We start from the raw sequence: 18,178 nt of genomic DNA on the forward strand, positions 1-18,178 counted from the left end.
ACTTAAGTACCGTCTACCACTCCAGGACCCTACCATCCCCGTGAAATCAGGGAGCCCATCTGAATACAGCATCGTAACATCTGGTCTACAAAGATGAACATCCACAGAGTATCTTAAGGATGTAGGTTCTCACCTCATTAATATGCCTTTCAAAGACTTATTTAGGAAAGTGTGTTTTGGAATGTTCATGGAACATAGGTTAGGGGTGGCTGTGCAGGTCACATATAATAAATCCACTACAAAATCCTGTATCCTTAAGCCTTTGGATCAGAGGAAAACATAGGCAGAACACTCTTTGATATAAATTGCAGCAATATCTATTTCAATCCGTCTCCCAGTGTAATGGAAATAAAAACAAAAATAAACAAACAGAACCTAATTAAACTCAAAAGCTTTAGCACAGCAAAGGAAACCACAAACAAAACAAAAAGACAACCCACAGAATGGGAGAAAATATTTGCAAATGAAGCAACTGACGGAGGATTAGTCTCCAAAATTTACAAACAGCTCATGTGGCTCAATACCCAAAAAACAAAAACCCAATCAAAAAAATAGGCAGACAACCTAAATAGACATGTCTCCAAAGAAGACATACAGATGGCCAAGAGGCATGTGAAAAGATGCTCAACATCACTAATTATTCAGTTCAGTTCAGTCACTCAGTCGTGTCTGACTCTTTGCAACCCCATGAATCGCAGCACGCCAGGCCTCCCTGTCCATCACCAACTCCCAGAGTTCACTCAGACTCACGTCCATCGAGTTGGTGATGCCATCCAGCCATCTCATCTTCTGTCGTCCCCTTCTCCTCCTGCCCCCAATCCCTCCCAGAATCAGAATCTTTTCCAATGAGTCAACTCTTCGCATGAGGTGGCCAAAGTACTGGAGTTTCAGCTTTAGCATCATTCCTTCCAAAGAAATCCCAGAGCTGAGAATGGACTGGTTGGATCTCCTTGCAGTCCAAGGGACTCTCAAGAATCTTCTCCAACACCACAGTTCAAAAGCATCAATTCTTCAGTGCTCAGCTTTCTTCACAGTCCAACTCTCACATCCATACATGATCACAGGAAAAACCATAGCCTTGACTAGACGAAACTTTGTTGGCAAAGTAATGTCTCTGCTTTTGAATAACTATCTAGGTTGGTCATAACTTTCCTTCCAAGGAGTAAGCGTCTTTTAATTTCATGGCTGCAGTCACCATCTGCAGCGATTTTGGAGCCCCAAAAAATAAAGTCTGACACTGTTTCCACTGTTTCCCCATCTATTTCCCATGAAGTGATGGGACCGGATGCCATGATCTTCATTTTCTGAATGTTGAGCTTAAGTCAACTTTTTCACTCTCCTCTTTCACTTTCATCAAGAGGCTTTTTAGTTCCTCTTCACTTTCTGCTATAAGGGTGGTGTCATCTGCACTAATTATTAGAGAAACGCAAATCAAAACTACAGTGAGATGTCACCTCATGTCAGTCAGAATGGCCATCAGCAAAAAATCTACAAACAATAAATGCTGGAGAGGGTATGGAGAAAAGGGAAACTTCCTACACTGTTGGTGGGAATGTAAATTGGTGCAGCCACTATGCAGAACAGCATGAAGTTTCCTTTAAAAATAGAGCTAACATATGATCCAGCCATCCCACTCCTGGGCATATAGTTAGAGAAAACACAGTTCAAAGGGATACATGCACCCCATGTTCATGGTAGCACTGTTTATAATAGCCAATATTGGAAGCAACCTAAAGAGCCACCAGCAGATGAATAGGTACAAAAGATGTGGTGCATATACATACAATGGAATATTACTCCACCATTAAAAAGAATGAAATAATGCCATTTGCAGCAACATGAATGGGTCTGGAGATTATCATACTAAGTGAAATAAGACAGAGAAAGACAAATATCATTTATTATATGATATCACACATGTGAATCTAAAAATAATGATATAAATGAACTTGTTTACAAAATAGAAACAGACACACAGACTTAAAGAATGAACTTATGGTTACCAGAGGGGAAGGGTGGGGTGGGGATAGAGAGTTTGGGATTGACATGTACACATTGCTATATTTCAAATGGATAACAAAAAGGATCTCCTGTAAAAAACTTAAAATAAAATAGATTATCCTTCTTTAAAAAACCTTTGGAGTCTTTTCTTCCAAATTATTCCTTGGAAACTCTAGTCTCTCCACTCTTTGAATGTAAGCCACTTTCAAGTCCAAGTTTCAGTCAACCAACTACAATGTTAGAGCCACCTTCAGCTGCACGAGCTGACACTCTAAATCTCAAGTCTACACCCATGAATTCAGAATGATTTCGTATTCTTCCCTACCCTTAGCATCAACTCCTGTATACATTCCCCAGGATGATGTCAAATCTTGGCATTCTTCTATTGTATAAGCGATCTCCCCCAGACCACAGTGTGTACCTGATCCCTTGGAGCACGTTGAGATTTGACCTTTGTGATGGATCTAATGACAACAAAGGACGCATATGTTATGTCTTCAGGAGAATGGTCATCCTTTTTCAAGGTATCTGTCCCATATCACAGGGTTTTCAAACAAAGGAAAACTAGTCTGTTCAGATATAAGAGGGAAAGTTCTTTCCATTGGTAAAGGGAGCTTCAGAGTGACTCTCCATTTCATCTGAGTCCAACCAGATGTCTCTACCAGCTGTTTCAGGATCCCATTCTTTCCTAACTTATGTTCAAGCTCTCATGTGAGAAACTTGGCAATGCTATAAATCTCACTGACATTTAAATTCCGTGACCCACACCATTAAATTTTATATTTTCTTTTCAGCAATATCAGCCCTGTGGCTACATGAAATAAGATTTTTTTAAAGATGCCGCAGAAGCTCTGTGGTTCTCAAACCATGATTTGAGCTGAGAATTAAATGACCTGAACTTATTTTCTTTCGAGTAAGTGCTCCAGTGCCTTCAAGAATCCATCCCACACCACAGTCTTCGCAGTCATAATTACTGACATGATGGTCAAGTGCAGTAGTCAGTTGGGCTCCCCAGACATTTGCTTCAGTTAGCATTCCATCAAAATCCATCACAGGTGATCACATAATTATGATGCCACTATGCTGCTGATTACTAGCATCCCAAGTCCCATTGGCAAGGTGCTTAGCGCTATGCTCAAGCCCAAGGGCAATGAAGCCAATCAAAATTCCACCACTGAAGGTCTGTCTCCTGAGACCACCCCTGCTCCCAATTCTATATCAATTAGAACCCAGTCAAGAGACAGAGTTCAGAACCCATAAACTGAGCATGAAAATTTTTAATATAAAGAATTATTAACTAGCATAGGGTAGTTAATTACCAACAGGAGTAAAAGAGGACTCTGCTGCTGCTGCTGCTGCTGCTGCTGCTAAGTCACTTCAGTCGTGTCCGACTCTGTGCAACCCCATAGATGGCAGCCCACCAGGCTCCCCTGTCTCTGGGATTCTCCAGGCAAGAACACTGGAGTGGCCTGCCATTTCCTTCTCCAATGCATGAAAGTGAAAAGTGAAAGTGAAAGTGAAGTCGCTCAGTCATGTCCGACTCTTACCGACCCCATGGACTACAGCTCACAAGGCTCCTCCGTCCATGGGATTTTCCAAAAAAGAGGACTCTAAAGGACCTGAAAACAGCAAGAAAGAAACACCCAGAAGAGCAACTTCCCTGGTGGTCCAGTGGTCAAGATCTCACCTTCCATTGCAGGGGGTGCACGTTTGATCCCTGGTTGGGGAGTTAAGATCCCACATGGCAAAAGCCCAAAATATAAAACAGAAGCAATGTTGTAACAAATTCAATAAAGACTTTTTAAAATGGCCTACATCAAAAGAAAATGTATGTTTTAAAGAAAGAAATATCCAGAAGAAAAAGTGGGCTGCAGAAAAAAAAAAAAAAAGTTGTAATATATCTAGGCTGAGGGAGAGTGAATAATGATGGAACTAAAAGACAGGAAAAAGCCCTCCCTCAGTACTGGAATCAAGATTGCCGGGAGAAATATCAATAACCTCAAATATGCAGATGACACCACCCTTATGGCAGAAAGTGAAGAGGAACTAAAAAGCCTCTTGACGAAAGTGAAAGACGAGAGTGAAAAAGTTGGCTTAAAGCTCAACATTCAGAAAATGAAGACCGTGGCATCCGGTCCCATCACTTCATGGGAAATAGATGGGGAAACAGTGGAAACAGTGTCAGACTTTATTTTTGGGGGCTCCAAAATCACTGCAGATGGTGATTGCAGCCATGAAATGAAAAGACGCTTACTCCTTGGAAGGAAAGTTATGACCAACCTAGATAGCATATTCAAAAGCAGAGACATTATTACTTTGCCAACAAAGGTCCGTCTAGTCAAGGCTATGGTTTTTCCTGTGGTCATGTATGGATGTGAGAGTTGGACTGTGAAGAAAGCTGAGCACTGAAGAATTATGCTTTTGAACTGTGGTGTTGGAGAAGACTCTTGAGAGTCCCTTGGACTGCAAGGAGGTCCAACCAGTCCATTCTGAAGGAAATCAGCCCTGGGATTTCTTTGGAAGGAATGATGCTAAAGCTGAAACTCCAGTACTTTGGCCACCTCATGCGAAGAGTTGACTCATTGGAAAAGACTCTGATTCTGGGAGGGATTGGGGGCAGGAGGAGAAGGGGACGACAGAGGATGAGATGGCTGGATGGCATCACTGACTCAATGGACATGAGTCTGAGTGAACTCTGGGAGTTGGTGATGGACAGGGAGGCCTGGCGTGCTGCGATTCATGGGGTCACAAAGAGTCGGACACAACTGAGCGACTGATCTGATCTGATCTCATCTGATCAGTACTCTTGCCTGGAAAATCCATGGACAGAGGAGCCTGGTAGACTGCAGTCCAAGGGGTCGCGAAGAGTGGGACACGACTGAGCGACTTCACTTTCACTTTTTACTTTCATGCATTGGAGAAGGAAATGGCAACCCACTCCAGTGTTCTTGCCTGGAGAATCCCAGGGACGGGGGAGCCTGGCGGGCTGCCGTCTATGGGGTCGAACAGAGTCGGACACGACTGAAGCGACTTAGCAGCAGCAGCAAGACCAAAATTCAGACCTCTTCAGGGAGGATGTGAGGAACACAAGCACATGCAGCCTCTAGTGGCTAAGAACTTTGCCAGGGAGTATGGGCTAGAACTGGAGAGTGAAGCTTGAGGATATATCAGAGCTGGTCCACAAAGGCCACTGAGGTCTGGCTCCTGTGCCGAGGGAAAAAAAAAAAAAGATGGTGGAGGATCAGAACCTGAAAGAGTTGCCCACGCCGTCACCTCGCAATGTCCCTCTAGTGCCCCCTACTGGCAAATCCGAACATTGCTCCCACTGGAAAAAACTATTTACAGGGTCCAGCTGCAGTATCTCAAAGCAGGGCAAAAAAGGGTGGATCTGAAGCTCAGAGACAAAAAAGAAAAAAAAAATAGATAACTGGTACTGTGGGAGAGACAGACATGGAAGGGAGCAAAGAGTCTGTCAGGAAAAGAGGCTACAGGGGCCAGGGTTTCTCCGCCTTTGGCAGAGGAGGGGCAGACAGAGGCTGTAACCCTGCAGAGCAAATTCTGTCCCCAGCCCACTTCAAAAGGAGAATGCAGTCACAAAATAAACACAGCCCAACAAAGCCACATTGTTCAGCTTTCAAATGAACAGAAAATAAAATTCCTGGAAAAGTTCCCTCTTCCCACCCCTGGGAGCAAGTAGGAAGTGAGTTAGGATGCATTTCATTTTTCTTCAAGAGGCTTTCTCAGTTCCTTGGTTCCTGCTGCCTCAGGCCACCTCCACCATCTGCAGATTCAACAGACATTCAGACGTTCATTCAACAGCGTTGTCAGCAGGCCTACTAGGTGCCAAGCAGTGAGTCTGGGAGGCTTTTTAGCTGTGGGCCTCAGCTAGGCCTGCTTACATCTTTCTGTGGCTGAGCCCAGCTTGAGCGAGTGTTAGAGAAATTACAAGTTAATGTGGTTCGGGTTCAGACTCTCCAAAATTTCTATGAGGATTTTAAGAGCAAGGGCTTTGGAGTCAAGTGACATGGGTTCTCAGTCTGTTGTTTCTTCTTTTTTTAACCACCACCCCACACACACACACCCTCTGTCTTGGCTCTTTAGTGACTGTACGACCTTAAGCAATTCAATTCTCTGAGCCTGTTTCCTCGTGTATCAAGTGATTTTGGCAATATCTACCTCAGAGTTGCTGGAAAGATCAGGGATAATGTCTGTATTAAATATAATCCAAGGTGTCCAGGTCTTCACACCAAAGCCCAAACCACACCCTAGGTTTCACCAGACCCAGAGAGCAGATGCTTAGGCCAGGGGCCTGGCACCACCACCAAACAATGCCAGCCCATCACCACTGATATTGAACCATCACTGCCCCACCTAGTTCTACCTCCTTATTGGACAGACCAGAATACTGAACCCCAGAGAGGGCAGGTGATGATCCAAGGCAGCCCAGCATGGTGCTGGCCAAGCCCACACTGGAACCAGGCCTCAAATGGCATCAAGCCACGTGACCATCTGAAAAAACTAAAAATAATGTGCTTCAGGGTATGGACTCTGGAACAAGGCAGGCCCGAGTTCAAGTCCTCTCTCTGAAATTTCCATTCATTCAACAAATATTCACTGAGTATCCGATACAAGCCAGGCACCCATGCTAGTGCAGGGGACACAGAGGGATCTGATCTACACAACTCTGACTCTTGCACAGTCTAGAGGGCGAGACAGTGAATAAATAATCAATGAATAACCAAGTTCATCACCAGCTTCGGGAGAGTGAGGAGGGACATACAAAGGGTAAGGCCCTGAGACAACAGGTCAGTGGGGCAGGGGTCCCTGTTGGGGCCATCAGGGAGGGGCTCGTGATGGGGGGTGTTGCTAAACTGGGACCTGAACACCAAGAAGGACCAGCCATGCAGAGGCCGGCAGAAGGCACCCAGGCAGAGAGCTCGGAGCCATGAGAAGGGAGGCCCAAGTGAGCAGAGAAGCAAGAGGGACACGCGGAGAGAAGGCAGAGCCCTTCAGCCAGGGCCTTCAAGATCACCCCAGGAGCTCAGCTTCGCCCACCGAGTGGTGGAGGTCGCGGGGGGTCTGAGCAGACCAGTGATGGGACCTGGCGTAGTTGTTCGAGCGACCACTCTGGCCACCACTGTCAGTCACTCCAGGGCTCTGTGACCTTGGGCAGGTCACTTAAACTCTCGGAGCCCCAACCTTGGACGCCAGAGTCTCTGCTCCCACTGCCCCATCACAAGGCAGTTCTGCCCACATAACAACACCTTTCTTTCTGCACTGGCCTCCACCCTGAGGGTGTCTATTAATCCCCTGTCCAGTAGAGGTTGACAGGGGAGGTCAGTAGGAGCCTGGTAACAGGGAACAGCCAGGCCCCTCTCTCAATCAGGGCCTTACAAATGGCCTTAGCATCCATCAAAGTCACAGCTCCATCTCCTGGGTGCCCAGGATGTATAACATGTCCCAATCAGGGCCCGGCAGAGAGGTGGTGAGAGGTAATAATTACCTTGGCAGGTTCCTACAGCCAGATTTATGATGACATAAAGAAAAAAATTTAGCTCCAGGCAGTAAATAGGCAGCTGGCCCCTCAGCACTTGCAGAGATTCTAATGACTGGAGTGGGGCAGGTGGGGCCTCTACCCCACGTCTGCTCCCCCTGCGGCCCTGGGCAGAGCCAGGCTGGCCCATTCAATGTCTTTGCTCCAGGCCACTTTGTCCGAGAGGCCACCGGCTCTGACACATTTCACAGCCTTTGAAAGTCAGTGCGCAGGCCACCAATCACATTTGGCATTGCATCAAGGGGTCCCCTGGTTTCCGACACCCCCAGGCAGGCCGCAGTGCAGCTACAGGCGCAGCCTTTGGAGTCAGCCTGATGTAGGTTCAAGTCTGAGCTCTGCCGGGCAAAGGCTATGACTTTGGGTGAGGAAACTGCCTTCCTGAAACTCTGTTTCCTCATCTCTAAAATGAAGGGGTAGCCTCTACTTTGAAGGGCTGTTGTATGGATTAAGTAAGAGACAAAGGCTTCAGGTGCTAAACGACTGGGCAATGGTGAGCACATTTACTATCCAGGGCTTCAGGATTATGATAAGAGATGGTGAGTCTGAGGGCCAGTAATGTCACGGTGACTCTGCTAGTTCTTTTCAAACATTTTATCTCTAGACTTTGCAACCAATCCTGCAAGGAGGTAATGTTATGTCCCTTCTCTAGATGAAGAAACTGAGCCTGGGGTAGTTCAGGGACTCGAGCAAGGTCACCAGCTGGGGGGATGTGGGAGCTTGGCTTGTTGATTCTGCAGCCTGCACTCCTCCTAAGCTCCTCTGAAAGCTCGAGTAAGGCCAGACAGACAGGCAGAACCTCCCTCCCTCCCTCCCTCCCTCAGGCCAACATTTCCTAAGCATCTGCTTCAAGTCCAGTACTTTGCCAGGCAATGGATACAATCAGGTGAACACGGAAACACTTCCTGCCCTTAAGGAACTCAGCACCTGATGGAGAAGCAGGACCGCTGACCCACTGCACAGAACTCATATGTATTAGTTAGCTTTTGCTGCATAACAAAACAATCCCCAAACCTCCTGGCTTAAAAGAACAATTTGCTATCTCTTCCAGTTCTAGGGGTCGGTTGAGCAGTTTCTGCTAAGCTTAATCATGTGGGTATACTCACCTGACAGGTCAGCCTGACCGGAAGGCCCAAGATGACCTCATTCACCACATGTTGGTTCTTCTCCATGTGCCCTTGAATCTCCCAGTAGGCGAGACAGGCTTCATTACACGGCAGAGTGCCAAGAGGGCAAAAGCAAAAGCTGCAATGCCTCTCGAGGTCTAGAAGCCAGAGCTCGTGCTACATGCTAAGTTGCTTCAGTCACGTCCGATTCTCTATGACCCTGTGGACTGTAGCCCACCAGGCTCCTCTGTCCATGGGATTCTCCAAGCAAGAATACTGGAGTGGGTTGCCACACCCTTCGGCAGGGGATCTTCCCAGACCCAGGGATAGAACCCACGACTCATGTCTCCAGCATTGGCAGGTGGGTTATTTACCACTAGCGCCACTTGGGAAGCCCAGAAGCTCACCTGATGTCAATTCTGCCACATTCTGTTGGTCAAAGCAAGTCCCAGATAATGCTTGGCCGGTATCTATGACATACATTTGTGGCCCATCAGGTAAGTCTTAGTGGTCAGTTCAGAATGAATGGGAAGGTCAGCTTGTGCCCTCGCTAAGTGGGATCATAACCATCAAAAGATTTTTAATTCAGATTAAAGGATATTGAATTGTGAGGGTTTTAGAATGGACTGTATTCTTCAACCAATGGAGAAACTGAGGCAGAGTCAGTCAGTGTGGACAAAATCAGTACATCATAGTGCCAGTCTCCACATGAAGAAACCAAGGCCCAGAAACGATGAGTCTTGCCCATGTCCTACAGCAAGTTTGTGACAGAGCCAGGGGTGACTTGAGTCCCTGCCAGCCAGCTCACTCCTCCTCCAAGACTGGGGATGGGCCGGACTCGGGCAGCTGAAGTGGGTCCACCCTGTCCGGTCTGTGTTGTGTTTTAAACGGACCTCTTTCCACACACCCGCCACCACACAGGCACTTAATCACTGTCTCATTTCATCCTAAATAGAACTGTCTCCATTTTACAAATGGAAAAGAAACCAAGGTCGGGAGAGGCAGCTGATTGGCCCAGGGTCTCACAGCCCTGGGGGACCATTTGTCTGACACCAAAGCCTGAGCTTCTCAGGAGGGACCCAAAGGAGCTCAACCTAGATCCAAGCCCACAGGGGCTGAGAGGCAGCTCCATGGCCATCAGAGGTCTCGGGATAAAGCCTCCTGTCTGAGTGCTTCAGAGGCTTGGGTGGAGCCAGCTCTGCAAGTGGAAGGCCCCTGAATGATGCTCGGGTCCATGCCTCTCCCCCCATTTTATGGATGGAAAATCCAAGACCAGACCGGGGCCCTCCCATGGCACTGGGAGGCTGGGGGCAGGTTCCAGTCAGGCTGGTCAGACACATAAAAGGCTGCTCGGTGGCATTCAGAGAGCACGTTTATTTACAAAGCGCTTTACAAACAACCAGTTTATGCCTCCCCACAGCCCCCTGCGAGGTAGGTCAGTAGTCATATCTACAGTTTACAGATGGAGAAATTGAGGCACGGAATGGGGGTGTGGCCTGCCCCATTTTAAAGAGAACTTCCCACCCACCCATCAAAAAATAAACAGAAAAGCATTGATCTTCCATCTCAAAATATACCTTCTTTCTCCAAACCCTAGGGGGTGGTGAGCACCCCTGACAACAGCGCCCCAGGAGGCACCCTGACCAGGAGCCACAGGGACCTCAACCCCAGGGGCTGTCGTGCAGCCTTGCCGATTGTCACTGAGCCAGGCGGAGCAGGACCCAGCCAGTGAGGCCTGAAGTGACAGGCAGAGGGGGCTGAGGTGAAGTCATTCTGCAGACATTGGGTCAAGCAAGAAAGGGACCCCACACAGGACAGGGTAGGGATGGGCAGATCCTGGTTTGGGGGAGGTCAGGGCACATTCAGGGATGCAGAAATTCGGGGTTGGGGGGATCATGAGCAAAATATCCCTAGGGCTGCAGGGAGGCGAGGGGTGGAGAAGGGAGCTGAAGTTGCCCCTGCGAGGACCAGTCTGAAGTGCCTACTGGAGAATCAGGGCAGAGTGTGGTCTCCCCAAGACCTGCAGGGGCTGGCCAGATGGGATATTAGATGCCAAGCCCCAGTGCACGCTCTCCCCACGTGGGGCCAAGCTGGGTGGAAACCCTGGCCTGCCATTTGCTCTGCAGGGCTTCACTCATCTCTGCCAAGGGCTGGGATGCAGTCCAGGGGCTTGGGTCTGGGGCCCCCTAAGCTGGCAGTTCCGAGCCGGCCACTCTGCCAGGAGGTGCCAGGGCTCTCAGCAGGCCTGCAGGACTCCGTGAGGCAGGCTTGGCTGCAGTCTTGCTAAGCTCCTCCTTGGCCCACAGCCTGCTCACGGCCGTGCTGAAAGGCCCTGCCCACAGTGGAAGGGGGCACCAGGCTGGCCCAGCACCCACTCCAGTGCTTTCCCTGGGGGCGCAGGTCTTCCTCGTGGGTCCGCTGGGGATGGTGGGCCTGGCCCTGAGTGCGCAGTGGGTGCCCCAGGCCAGGGGCCCCTGCTATCTTGACTCCAGCCCCTCCAGGTACTCCAGGGCCACGTCATAGCAGAAGTGGTACTGATCCTGGGAGAGGGACAGGAGTCACCAGCCAGGTCCCTCTCTGCCCCACGGTCAGGGAGAAGGGGAGAAATGGGGGTGATGCTTTCCCACCACAGGACTAGACCCCAAGGCCCAACTGTGGGGCCCAGATACGGGAGAGGGTATCCGAGGGGGGCCTGGTAGGGAGTGGACCAGGAGGTTGGAAGCGGACAGGCAAGGGGTACAGGGCTCCTCACCAGGGTCTCCACCATATTGGGTTTGTAGTTCCTAAGCGTTTTGGCAGCAAAGAAAACGTCCACCAGGTTGTGGCAGCGGATCATTTCCAGGACCGTGGCGCAGGCGCAGAAGGTGCCGCTACGGCCGCCCCCATTTCTAAAGGAGAAACATGAAAAGATTTGGGGTTGGGCTTGCGGGGTAGGGTGAACTCAAAGATGGAGAGCAGGGCCAGGGAACCCAAAAGAGAGGAGTCCGGGAATCCAGAAGGGAGGGGCCAGGACACCCAGAAGGGAGGGGCGGGGCCTGGGACCCTAGAAGGGAGGAGTCAGGGAACCCAGAGGGGAGGGGCTAGGAAACCCAGATGGAAGGGGTCAGGGAGCCCAAAGGTGGGCAGCAGGAAGCGCTGGTTAAGGGGGTGGAGTCAGAGGATAAAGGACTAGCATCCCAAGCGGAAGGTATCTAGAACAGAACCTCTATGAGAAACAGAGCAGATTCTAAGAACAAGGAATCGAGACACACTCCAGGAGAAAGACACCCAGACAAAGTCAGTGACAGAGGAGCGCTGCAAGGCAGCAAGCAAAAATCCAGGCAGCAGAGTGGAAAACAAACACTGAGATCACCAGTCACCCCCAGTATCACAGACACAGCCTCAAGCGCACAGAGACACTCCCAAACGGGCGGCACCGCCAGGGAGACCCTCTGATTCCCCCAGCCCTCTCCCTCCTCTGCTCTCTGTGACCCGGGGCGGTGCTTCTTTGGGAGATGAGGGACAAACCAGGCCCTCTGTCCCCTTCCTGAGGGGCATCTCCCACTAAAACCAAAAGCCCTTGAGAGGGCCAGGCCCTGCCTGACTCAGCTCCCTGCCCCTGCATCCTGTGTGCCCAGCCTGGCACTAGGGTCAGTAAGTGCTGAAAGCATGAAAATGTGGGGGGCAAAGGAATGAGTGCACCCAGATGTGAGTGAATAGATGAACCTGTGAATGAGGCATGTAAATGAATGCACGAGGAAGGAAAGAAAGAAAGTACATGCATGCAGGCATGAACAAAGGCCAGGATTCCATTGGCTTAAAAAGTGTACCACTACCGTATCATGGGTTCATCTATTTACACAGGACTCTCTCCAATTAAACTGGCAAAGTCAAACATCACAAAGAGGCTATACTGGTCACGCGTTTAGGATGGAGTCCACACCCTGGAAAGTGACAGGGCTCCTCCAAGGAAGGCAGGGTCAGCTTTATGGGGCCATGCTGTCCGGAAGCTCAGGGCTGGGATGCCAGCCCTGAAGCCCTCTCTCACCCCGACCTCTGCCCCTGGTCCATGGCGCCCCAAGCCCTCTTCCCACCCAAGGGCGGGCCGGCACTCACAGGCAGTGCACGATGGTGCGCCCGTCCCCACTCTCCGCCTGCCACTTGTCCACCGCCGCCAGCAGGTGCAGGAAGGCCTTCTTGGAGTCAGGAGTGTCCCGGTAGGCAGACCAGCGCAGGAACTGGAAATGTCGCACCAGCAGGTGCCCCTCCTGCATCTGGGGCGGAAGCAATCAGCCAGGGGACCTGAGCACCAGGGTTCCACGGCCCCCTGGGGACCTCGAGAGGGTCCAGCCCAGCCCCCACCCAGGTTCTCATCCTGGAGCTCCCACCCCACTCACCCGAGAGATGTTCTGCACCCGGAAAACTCGGGCCACCAAGTCCTCGTCCGCTGTGCCTGACACGAACTCCACCTCCATGAGGCCATACTGCTGCCGGCCTGGCTCCGGCCAGTACTGTGGGCAGGGCTGTTGTGCAGGATGGGAAGGCGAGCTGAGCTGAGCCGAGCTGGTGGGGCAGCTGCTGCTCACACCCACCCCCAGACCTCCATGTTTGCCCAGGAGCCCACCACTCACTCCAGACTCACGTTCAAGTCCCCCCTCCGCCCCCCAACATCCCACCACTCACCTATCAAATCACAGTGTACACCCGCCCGGTGCGTTTGTACTGATACACTCAAATCAGCAGAGACAAACTCTTTGTTGTGGGTTCATTGACACCGCTGTGCCGCTAGACAGCTACACCTAACACCCTCACAAGCACATACACCTCCCCCTGGCTGCCTTCTTCCAAGGACAAGCCTCAAATGACCCCCGCTCACCCCAGCACCCCTGCCCCGAGGCCTTCTCTCTCGCTGCCTCAGCCCTCCAGCATCAGCTTACAGACATGGGGTGTCCCTCTGTTGCAGCACAGCTTAGCACCCCCCTACTCCTGCCCCAGGACCCCTCCGTGGAGTCAGGGTCCTAAAGGTACCCCCCTCCAGGTCACATTCTCAAGCCAGTGGAGGGACAGGGAAGGCACAACCCCCTTACACACAAATATGTGGGTCTTCTGGGGAGCTGGTCTGAGGCCCCAGCCCTCCAGTAGAGCCTTCTAGCAAGGCTCTTCCTTCCTCCGAGCCCCAGTTTCTCCAGCTGTGAAATAGTCCCCGGGCTCCTCCCAGGCAATACCCTGCTCCATCTGCCTCCCTCTCTGACCATGAAGGAAAGACACCACCTTCCTCTTTCTCCTGGGGTCCTGGAAACTCCTTGCATTCAGGCCTTTGCACATGCTGCTCCCTCCCCATGGACCACTTGTCCCCCATCTCTTCACCAACTCAACTCTACCCTTCCGGTACCTCTCAGCTCAGACATTACCTCCTCCAGGAAGCCCTCCCTGATACACCATCCCCCAGGCTCCTCTGTGTCCCTGTACCAGCTCCATGGTAGCCTTCTGCCTCTGCTGTCATGATCAGTTTCAGTACCTGCTTCCCCTAAATCATGAGATCTGGGAGGGGCCACATGTACCCCTTCCACCTCCCCACCAGGTTGATAGGGAGTGGCCCATGAGCAAAGGTGGTTGAATGAATGAACAAATATGTGACTAGTGAATGACATCTCTGTGAGCCTCCCTCTGGGTCCCTCCCCTCCATCTTAGTAAGGGCAGGGTTCATGCAACATGGGACTCCCTTAGACCTCTGCCCAGATCCTGGAGCCCATTACCCTGAAGTCCTAGGTCATTTATACCAACTGCCTGACTTGCAAGGAGCCCAGTTAACAATCTTCTCCAGGCGGCCATCTCCATGCTGTCATGCTCATCTTATAGCAATGGTCATATGGAGCTGGAAGGCGGGGTGTCTGGACCTCCCAGGAGTTCCAGCTTTTGGAGCCCCAGAAAGAAATGAGGGGAGCTGCCTCAGGCCGAGATCACTGACCACATTCTGGACCATCCTCAGAAGCAATGGTCACCTTCATCATCTTCACCCCTGTCACGTACCGAGCACCTGCAATGTGCCAGTCACGGCACAGTGCTAAGCATCCCACGCACATCTCACACCATCCTGATGATAATCTCATGACGGAACAGGTGCTGAGATAGTCCCCATTTCACAGAAAAGGAGACTGAGGCTCGAAGAGGTGTATTAACTTACCCTAGATCAAACTGTCAGAAAGTAAGGAGGCTGGACTTCTACTCTGCCTCAAAGGCCCCCATGATTAGCTGAGTGACAGGAAGCAGAGGCTCTGGGAGGAGGCAGCCCCAGGTAAGGGGCACAGCTCTGCCACTTCCCAGCTGTGTGACCTGGGAGAAGTCCCTCCACCTCTCTGGGTCTTAATTTTCTCACCTGCAGCCCATAAGTGCAGAGCAGAGTCCCTAGTATACATCAGATACTGCCTAAAGAGCAGCTGCATTTCTCTGGGCTGAGCCTGGTTTTACAGACAAGGAAACCGAGGCTCTGGGAGTGGGTTGGACACATCTGAGGCAGCTCAGCAAGTAGGCAAGGTGGCAGAGCTGGGCTCCAACCCCTGACTTTTCCCATGTGCCCTTGAACAGACTGAGGCCTGGGCAGCAGGCAGCTGGCCGCCTGGCCAGCGGAGCCCTCACCCAGGCGGAGTTGGACTGGTGCAGCTGGTTGAGCATGACGATGGAGGTGCACCCGTAGTCGTAGACCAGCCGCCAGAAGTCGGGAGTGGTGCTCTGCAGCGGGTGGAGGGTCACAATGAAGGCCGCGCTCCGGGTGTAGCTCTGCAGGGAAACCAGGACTCAGCGCCCAACACCGCCAAGCCTCTGCCCCACTGTCCTCCTGCCCTGCCCACCCCAGCTCCACCCCACAGGACCAGGCTGCCTCTAGGGACCCAATGTGGAGTCTGGCTGGCACCGTGGGGCCTGAGTTGACAGGGTGAGCCCCCAGGCCTCTAAGGCCCAAGCCCATGGCCCCCCTGAGCTAAATAGCGGAAGATTCCCAATAGGTGGCAATGGGAGCTTGGGCGTGGTGGGCAGAGGCTGGCCAAGCTTGCTCCCTGCTATTCGCACCTGCTGTTGCTGTTACCTGGAACAAACTTCCCAGGTGTACAGGGCTCTCCCCTCACTTCTTTCTGGCCATTCCTTAACTTCAACCGCTTCAAAGAGGCCCTCTTTACCAATTCATCAAAAATAACCACATGCATACCCCAAAACCCACATTAAACACTTCCTCTATCTGGTTGCTTCTTTAAGAAATTAACAGTAACTGACAGTCCATTGTATACTTGTTTGTTGACTGTCTCAACCCATTTCCCCAAAGGCAAGGTTCAGGAGAGCAGATTTTTTTCAGGGTGTGGCCTGTGACCAGAACTTTATAGGAGTTCAAGAAATATTTTTTTAATAAACAAATATCTAGGTGCCTTCCAACTCCATGGATGAAGGGTCTGGACCCCAACTCAAGCCCCCAGACCAGTGACCAGTACTGACCCCATTCCCTACTCCTGACCTTGCCCCACCAGGTGAGCCAGCCACAGCCCTCCCCCCATTTCAGTGCTCCAGCCCCAAGTCTCCTGTACCCTGCCCTGTCCCTGCTGTGCCATGTCCCCTCCCTCTCCTGATGGTCTTCTGTTACCACCCCCTCTCCCCAGGACCCACCAAAGGCTTCCTGATTGGCAGCTCCCCAATGCCCAGCCCAGCCAGACTCTCCAACACTCAGGCCTGGGCACCCAGTGGGGCTCCCTGCAGACTTAACCACCAAAAACGGCCCCCACCTGGCCCCCAGATAAGCTCACCGCAATGCAAGCAGCAGGGCCTGGCTCATAAGCCTCAGGCCCTGCATGGCTGGGATCAAGTGTGACATTATCACAGCCCCAAGGAAGCTTCTCCACCGGACTGGCCCATTCCCACCAGGCCAAGGAGCCCAATGTGACCCTCTCCAGCTCAGGGGCTCAGGACGTCAGAGAGCCTCCCCTCCATCGCCCCCATGTGCAGACGGGCACACTGAGGCCAGAGAGCAAGCCGAGAGTGAGGCCACAGATTCCAACGTCCCCCTCCAAAGCTCACCAGCACCCTAGGCCACCTCCCCAGGACCCCAGCCCCTTCTCCGTTCACTCCCTTCAGTGGCTGTGACTGCTCGCCCCTGCTTGCCTTCAGCTCACTCCAGGAAGCCCCTGGGGAAGGAAGTATGGGAGCTTTCTCTCTTTGGAGAAACCCCACTGTTCCCTGCACCGCTGTGCCAAGAGGCTCTGGCTAAGAACTGGGCCAAGAAAAGCCCGTCTGCCTCATCTCTGCGATGGGGGAAGCTCCCTCCCCACAGCCCTCATCTCCACGTGGATGGACATCCAGTGGTGACATCCACCTTCACAGGTGGATTTGGGACAAGACCAGAAGTGCTCAGCTTCTGAAGGGAAGGCCCTCCCCTTCTCTTTCCAGGCCAGCTCTTCCTCAGAAGCTGTGCATTTAACTGTTGCCGCTCCCACCAACATGTAAAGGCCTGCCCCTTGCGGGGAGGGGCTCCAGCTGGACTACTGAGTCTGGGAGGACAGGTCTCCCCGCCCGAGGCTGAAGGAGTAGCCATCCACGTAGCCACACAGCTGAAGTCACCTTCTCCAGTCTCACCAGTTTCCTTAGAACAGTAACATCTTACCTCCACCTGTGTGCCCTGTACCTCTCTCTCAAACTGGTTCCATTTAGGAAGGAATAGGGGGTCACTCACAAGACTTGTCCCCCTCAGGCAGCGGCACCCTGAAGTTATTCACTGGACCCTAAATTCCCTGGTTCTGTTTGCAAAGCCCAATAAAGGGGGTGGAGCCTCCTGAGCTGGGAGTAGAGGCTTCTAAACAGCTCCTGAGTCCTCAGACCACTGGGCATGGGGAGCAAGTAGCTACTCCAGGCCAGGTTCCTGGGCAGGCTCTAGCTCCACCACCCCAGGACAAGCTCCCCTGGCTCCAGATACCAAATCTCACGTCCCAACCCCAAACCCTCCCAGCCTCCCCAGCCAAAGCCCTTGAATCATTCATCCTACCCCAGGTTCTGCTGGGCCTAACCATGGAGACAGCCGTGCCTGAACTCCACCACCCAGATCCCTACTCAGACTGAGGGTAATACCTGAGGGGGAGCACTGGTTCTTGAGTGCCCTGAATAGAAGATCCTTGGTGCGGGAGGAAGGCCACCCAATGGGCCGCCCCAGAAAGGCAGAGGGCTCCCCTAACCTGAGTCCTCCCTGGCTCCTGCACCTTCCCTCACTGCTGGGTGAGGGTGTCCCAGAGCCCAGCCCACCCCCGCGCCTCACGTCAGTCAGGGCCGCATTGATGTAGTTGTTGGGGTCCCCGTCCGTGGAGACGAGGAAGGGCAGGCAGCGGTCAGGCGGCAGGACATCCATGCTGCGGTTCTTGTCCCGGTTCCGGGGCAGCAGGGCGATGCTGCACTCCTCCACATCCAGCGGCGGTGTGACCGAGTTCAGAGTCTACAGAGAGGGAGAGGAAGGGAAGGTGATGTCCTGTGTTTGTGGGGTCTCCTCCCCGCATGAGGCCCCATGAAGGAGACT

The 18,178-nt window shown here is 52.0% G+C and overlaps 1 protein-coding gene across 4 annotated transcripts in view; it reads right to left on the bottom strand.

Annotated features, from left to right (window-relative positions):
* Positions 1 to 10,012: 10,012 nt before the first annotated feature.
* Positions 10,013 to 18,178, bottom strand: part of PTPRU (protein tyrosine phosphatase receptor type U) — an 88,495-nt gene continuing 80,329 nt past the window's right edge. For all 4 annotated transcript variants that reach the window (XM_005203219.5, XM_024976169.2, XM_024976162.2 and 1 more), the window contains 6 exons: positions 17,924 to 18,097; positions 15,274 to 15,414; positions 13,035 to 13,160; positions 12,754 to 12,911; positions 11,411 to 11,546; positions 10,013 to 11,198 (listed from right to left, as the gene is read on the bottom strand). In XM_005203219.5, coding sequence (XP_005203276.1) covers positions 11,136 to 11,198; positions 11,411 to 11,546; positions 12,754 to 12,911; positions 13,035 to 13,160; positions 15,274 to 15,414; positions 17,924 to 18,097 — 798 coding nt within the window. In that variant the 3' untranslated portion in view covers positions 10,013 to 11,135. The remainder of the gene's footprint in view (positions 11,199 to 11,410; positions 11,547 to 12,753; positions 12,912 to 13,034; positions 13,161 to 15,273; positions 15,415 to 17,923; positions 18,098 to 18,178) is intronic.

This window comes from Bos taurus, chromosome 2 (genome assembly GCF_002263795.3).
Source record: "Bos taurus isolate L1 Dominette 01449 registration number 42190680 breed Hereford chromosome 2, ARS-UCD2.0, whole genome shotgun sequence".
Taxonomy (NCBI): Eukaryota; Metazoa; Chordata; class Mammalia; order Artiodactyla; family Bovidae; genus Bos; species Bos taurus.